Here is a 6872-nt window from a genome sequence, read left to right as displayed (position 1 = left end):
TCATGTTTTCTTCTAATCGTGTGTACTTTAATGTGATAACTATGTACTTCCTTGTCACACATACACATCAATCATTTTGTTTTTTCTGTGTGTATTCCATGATGAGTTTTTAGATAAGTTTGTTCTCAACTGTTTACTACACATTAAATAAATGTATGGTTCTCACCAGTGTGTATCATTTGATGAGCTCTAAAGTGTCTTCTCCTTTACATTCTTTGCCCTGATTAACATATGGTTTCTATACAGCATGTATCTTCTGATGCATTTTAAGATTATAATTTTTTGTAAATTTTCTTCCACATACTGTACAACTGTAAGGTTTCTCTCCAGTGTGTACTTTCTCGTGTTTTTTCAACAGACTATTGCTTCGAAATCTTTTGTTACACACTTCACAACTGTATGGTTTTTCTCCAGTGTGTATCCTCATATGGTCTTGTAGGTAGCTATTTGTTACAAACTTCCTTTCACACACTACACAACTGTATGGTTTTTCACCAGTGTGTATCTTCTCATGTCTGTTAAGATGACTTTTACTCCCAAATTTTTTATCACACACTACACAAATGAACGGTTTCTCCCCAGTATGTGTTCTCTCATGTTGTTTTAAATGACTGTTGCTTTGATATCCTTTATTACACACTTCACAAGTGTATGGTTTCTCTTCAGTAGGTGTTGTCTCATGTTCTTGTACACAGGTATTGTTATAAATTCTTCTGTATTCACAAACCAATTGTATGGTTTTTCAACAATGTGCACATTCTCATGTATTTTTAATTGACTAATGTCTTCAAATTCTTTTCCACACACAAAACAATTGTAAGGTTTCTCTCCAGTATGTAGCTTCTCATGTCTGCTAAGATGACTTTTACACCCAAATTTTTTATTACAAACTCCACAACTGTATGGTTTCTCCCCAGTGTGTACTCTTTCATGTTGTTTTAAATGACTACTGCTTCGATATCCTTTATTACACACTTCACAGTTGTATGGTTTCTCTCCAGTGTGTGTCATCATATGGCTGTTAAGATGGCTTTTACTCACAAATGTTTTATCACAAACTACACAACTGTATGGTTTCTCCCCAGTGTGTACTCTCTCGTGTATTTTTAACTGAGTATTGTTTCGAAATCCTTTATCACACACTACACAAGTGTATGGTTTCTCTCCTGTGTGTATCCTCAGATGTCCTTGTAGACAAGAATTTGTTCCGAAACTTTTCCCACACACTAAACAACAGTATGGTTTCTCTCCAGTGTGTATCCTTATATGTGCTTGTAGACAGGCATTCGTTCTAAATTGTTTGTCACACACTTTACAATTGTATGGTTTCTCTCCAGTGTGTATCCTCAGATGTTTTTTTAAAGTACTCTGTGTTACAAACTGTTTGCTACACAATCCACAACTGTACAGTTTCTCTCCAGTGTGTGTCCTCAAATGTGTTTTTAAGTTACTATTTGTGACAAACTGTTTCCCACACACTACACAACTGTACGGTTTCTCTCCAGTGTGTATCCTCAGGTGTATTTTTAAATCTCTACTTGTTACAAATTGTTTTCCACATACTACACAACTATGAGGTTTCTCCCCAGCATGTACTCTCTCATGTTGTTTTAACAGACCATTGGTTCCAAATCGTTTATCGCATATTACACAACTATACGGTTTCTCTCCAGTGTGTGTTCTGGAATGGCTATTCAGTTGACTTTTACTCACAAATGTTTTATCGCAAACTGCACAACAGTATGGTTTCTCCCCAGTATGTACTTTCATGTGTTGTTTTAACTGACTATTGCTTCGATATCCTTTGTCACACACTACACAAGTGTATGGTTTCTCTCCAGTGTGTATCCTCATATGTATTTTTAAATAGCCAGTTGTTATGAACTGTTTACCACACACTGCACAACTGTACTGTTTCTTCCCAGTGTGTGTTCTCAAATTAAATTCCAGATGACTATTTTCCAGCTCCTTGCCACTGTATAATTCAGCTTCACTATGGGAAATGCTACCATCATTTTCCCTCAAAAATGATTCATCAGACATGTTAACATCACTTGGGTTCAGGGATTTGTAATTTTTTGACTTTGAAAAGAGAGATCTTTGTGTTACAACATCATATTCAGGAAACTGCTTTCCACGATAGTTGTTCATGTATAAATCTGGATCTGTAATCAGAAAAATGCATTTAAAAATATTTTATTGTTTTATTGCCCTATGAACCATGTCTTAACTAATAATCCCACCACACAAGTTAAAAATCACTTTGCGTATGTGTAGCTCACATTTTCACATCAAATTACGCAAAGCACAAGCTGCTCACGAGCATATCTCATGAAGAATTTTATTAATATTATTATTTTTTCATTATCTTACCTAATAAATAAAGAGTACATAAAAAAACTAATCTATTATTTATCTTGATAGGCTTGTTTTTTGCCGTCAACTGTTGATGAAATTTAAACCTACTTTTTTTATATTAATGGTACTACTACATTAATAAATTCTCCCTTTATCAAATAATGCACCTAAGAACACGGAATAATAACACACACAAAGCAAACAATGTCCTATAACTATCAAAATTTATCTGGCTTTCTAACTATGCAATAAGAGCTAAGCTTGTTGATGTGAATAGTTTGAGAAAAAGTTTCAAACTGAAGGCAAAATAAACAAAGCTGTGTGCAGAAAACAATGTGCTATGTCATTTGATAGATTAAAACTTCGGCTTTCTATTGGTTATAAATAATATAGAGAGAGAACTATTGGCAATTTGTGATAGGTTGGTCTGATTTTCTAGTTTATGGCCCCATAAACAAATAAGGCTATAAGAAGTATACTTTGCCTTAGTAAACTCTACATCACAATGAGCAATTTGTGTTAAATTGTATACTTCTCAGAGGGGTGGTCAGAACCAGAGAACAAATATCAAAATTGTCACACTAAGTGAGATTGAGGATTTTTTAAAATATTCCTTATTAAATTAAAAACTTGTATAATATTAGAATTTGATTCGTTAACTGTGTTTTGATGCCAAGTTTATTCATATAATAAATATGATGATAAAGCAGTTTTATTAAATTTTTAAATGTAACACTAGTGAGAGGGGTAATGGTGTCCAGAATGTTCTATTTTATACACTCATCAAGATATTTATTTTGATAGATTATTTTGTTAATTGCAACAGTCACCACTCCTGGCTATAAATTGTAAAAACAACAGCAGAAACTGATAGATTTGTCTGACCTACGATTTGATCATTCAAAATACTGATAGGTCAGACCGGGTAAGAATATTTTATTAATAATATACTCGATCAAAATAAATTCTTATCTGATAAATATACTTTCTTTTCAATAAATCATGATTTATTTTATTTATGTGCCATGTTTGCCACAGCCTATCGTACCCTCTATACCCAATATTTACCCGATATCTTACAATACATAAATTACTTATTTTACTACTTTGATCACTTTACATCGACATAAAATGTATACACTATACTTTATCAAACAGTACTTAAACTTTGTCTGTAAACTAGTTTTAAAGATGAGTTTCATTAGTAGATGTTCAATCAGATGTTATGTGATCATAAAAGTGTGGGAATCAACAGGATTAAAATTCAGAATAAGAGAAGAAAAATCATGTCAAAAATAAAAACTCGACAAATATATTTTCAAGGGATTATAGTATCTTAGCAACTTTAAGTTTGCGCTTTCAAACAAATAAAAAAAATTCTACAAAATCTATAAATGTATTATTTACAGGTAAGACTCCTGAATTTACTTATTGTATCCAAACAAAATTTGGTAAGATTTCTAGAAAACAATTACAAGTCTATTGTATACACACACACACACAAAAAAAATCAGTATTTTTGATAATGTATTTCTACTAAATACTTGTCTGTGAACTTACAAAGCCTTTACTTATTCAGTCTGACTAAAAGATGATTTTCATGATCAGTCACAGTAAATAGTCCAGCCAAAAAAGTTAATATTCAACCCAAGTCCCAGTTGGGACAACACCTGGGAATTCCAGTAGTAGAAGATGAAAGGCTCAGGAAATGTCTTTAAATAATGGGAATAGAAAGGATTGATGCCTTTTAATGCATCGGAAAGTTATAACCAAGGCAGCTCAGTAAACACTTTTGAAAGAAGCCGATAAGCTACATTTATATAACAAGTACAAAAAGAAACAAATAATTTGTTGGAGTTGGAAATAAACAAAACACAACATAACTAGTGCACTAACTCTGAAAGATGGGATATTTACACACTAACAAATGTGGAGAATTGAACCCTGAACTTTTAAGTTAATAAAGTTATCTCTGACCCACATTTGAGGTTGTCGTAACAGGGCTGGTTCCCCATAAGAAAACTGATCTTGGAAGGATGAAGGAGGATGTCAATGAAGTAAGTTCTCCCAAGACTGACTCAAGGAATCCATGGCAAGAGAATTTACATCTTGAACTGGAGATCAATAGACTGGAAAAAGATGGATAGTGAGTAAAGTGAAAGTATCTTTCATTGAATGACCCATATATTCAAATATTCCAGTGAAAAACTAAAGGATTATATCCTTTAAGAAGACAGTGACGACCTCAAAGAAATAGCCACAACTTGACACGACTGAAGATAAACATCTTGAAAACCAAACCAAAGATGTAGGGACACGGAAGATGTAGACAAAGGAATCCAAGAACTAGAATTATATTGATTTTCCAATACAGCAAACCAGCCCTTGAGAGAGGTATCCATGAAAAGATAAAGGGCTAAAGAAAGATGAAGAGTATGAGATCATGCCATTGTGATAATAAGCCTGAAGTCGGACATCCCTGAGGAGCAAGGTCCCATCAGAGGTGATGAAAGTGAGTGCCCCATAATTAAGATAATTTACTATTCACTGTATTTGGTATTGTAGATTTGTAATAGCATTTTTGATACAAGTCACTAGATAATTCATGAAGAGTGGCCATCATCCTCAAAGAAGAAAAGATGCCTTTCATAACAGGAATAGAAGACAAAAATGAATGAACACAAAACTTGTAGGCTTGTAATTCATGAAGAGTGGCCATCATCCTCAAAGAAAAGATGCCTTTCATAACGAGAATAGAAGACAAAAATGAATGAACACAAAACTTCTAGACTTGTAATTCATGAAGAGTGGCCATCATCCTCAAAGAAGAAAAGATGCCTTTCATAACAGGAATAGAAGACAAAAATGAATGAACACAAAACTTGTAGGCTTGTAATTCATGAAGAGTGGCCATCATCCTCAAAGAAAAGATGCCTTTCATAACAGAATAGAAGACAAAAATGAATGAACCTTACAAGTCTAGAAGTTTTGTGCACTACAGGAAATGGCTGAAGAGTTACTCAAACTTTTTCATTAAACAACTAATGAGAATCAAGTACTATATTCATACTAAATGGGACCCAGAGTTGTGGGTTATCTACACAAGAGATGTGGTCAGTTGAATCGGCAAATAAGTGTATGTAAGAGACTTTTTGAGAGTAGGAGTCAGAAAAAAAAGTCAATCATCTATATACGAGTGAAAGTCAATGTTAAGGTAATGGCGAATACCAGCAAACTCTTTAAATCCTAGTAAAAAACTGAAGGGAATGGCAGTTGACAGACAAATGATTCCTCTAGTGTCAAAAATGATGACAAGGATGGATTAATAGGAATAAGAATATAAATACCATGTAGATCCACCTTTTAATCCAGTGGAATTTCCTGAAACCCATATAACTCAGTGAAAGTAGAAAATTGAATGATAGATTGGGTTTCATATTTACATAAAATACTTGTAATCAGAAGCATCACCAAACAAATCCAACATGACTCTAGATTAAACCATAAAGACAAGTCTGTGTTATAAACGTTATTCTATAAAAACTGTACATTATTAAACACTGGTGTTTTTCCACTAGTATATGTACCACAATAAAGTTAGCGGATATAGTTCTTAAAATTTACACTCACCTGATAAACTTTCCATCCCAGAGATAACTTGTTGAAAATCATTTTCTGGTTCTTTTTCATTTTTCAAACTCACATCAACATACTCTGAACAATCTAGAACTCCTTCTTCGTCACTCTCACCGAACTTTGAAGTGCTGCCATCCTGTGTTGAATCACTACTTTGTTCAATTTCTACATCAACAAGGATGTTCTAAAATAAAAAAAAAGATAAATTATAACTAATGTTGTCAATAAAAACTTATTTTTCAACTTTAATTTCACTGTACAAAGATGATTTTACCAAAGTTAATGTTAGGGTTGAGAGAAAAAGACATTAATTATAAAGTTTTACCCCCCCCCCCCGACTATCCATTTAGGAGGTTCTAGATGATATAAAATAAATATAAAAGTGTAAGATAAAAAGTATTTTCTATTCATAACATTAACACCATCTTTCACTTACTGACTTAGTAAATGGTCAGTAAGTTCACAAACAAATACCATCTTTCACCTACTGACTTAGTAAATGGTTAGTAAGTTCACAAACAAATACTATCTTTCACCTACTGACTTAGTAAATGGTTAGTAAGTTCACAAACAAACACCATCTTTCACTTACTGACTTAGTAAAAGGTCAGTAAGTTCACAAACAAATACCATCTTTCACCTACTGACTTAGTAAATGGTTAGTAAGTTCACAAACAAACACCAATTTCACTTACTGACTTAGTAAAAGGTTAGTAAGTTCACAAACAAACACCATCTTTCACTTACTGACTTAGTAAAAGGTTAGTAAGTTCACAAACAAACACCATCTTTCACTTACTGACTTAGTAAAAGGTTAGTAAGTTCACAAACAAACACCATCTTTCACTTACTGACTTAGTAAATGGTTAGTAAGTTCA

General features: G+C 33.0%; 1 protein-coding gene across 2 annotated transcripts in view; it reads right to left on the bottom strand.

The window, feature by feature from the left end:
- Window positions 1-259: 259 nt before the first annotated feature.
- The window catches only part of LOC106467855 (gastrula zinc finger protein XlCGF57.1-like), a 58213-nt gene continuing 51600 nt past the window's right edge, over window positions 260-6872 (bottom strand). For both annotated transcript variants that reach the window (XM_013928233.2, XM_013928234.2), the window contains 2 exons: window positions 5989-6178; window positions 260-2165 (listed from right to left, as the gene is read on the bottom strand). In XM_013928233.2, the coding sequence (XP_013783687.1) occupies window positions 604-2165; window positions 5989-6178 (1752 nt within the window). In that variant the 3' untranslated portion in view covers window positions 260-603. The remainder of the gene's footprint in view (window positions 2166-5988; window positions 6179-6872) is intronic.

The sequence above is a fragment of the Limulus polyphemus genome, unplaced genomic scaffold, assembly GCF_000517525.1.
Source record: "Limulus polyphemus unplaced genomic scaffold, Limulus_polyphemus-2.1.2 Scaffold2766, whole genome shotgun sequence".
Taxonomy (NCBI): Eukaryota; Metazoa; Arthropoda; class Merostomata; order Xiphosura; family Limulidae; genus Limulus; species Limulus polyphemus.
The sequence above is the reverse complement of the archived record's forward strand: the minus strand, read 5'-3'. Positions and strand labels throughout refer to the sequence as shown.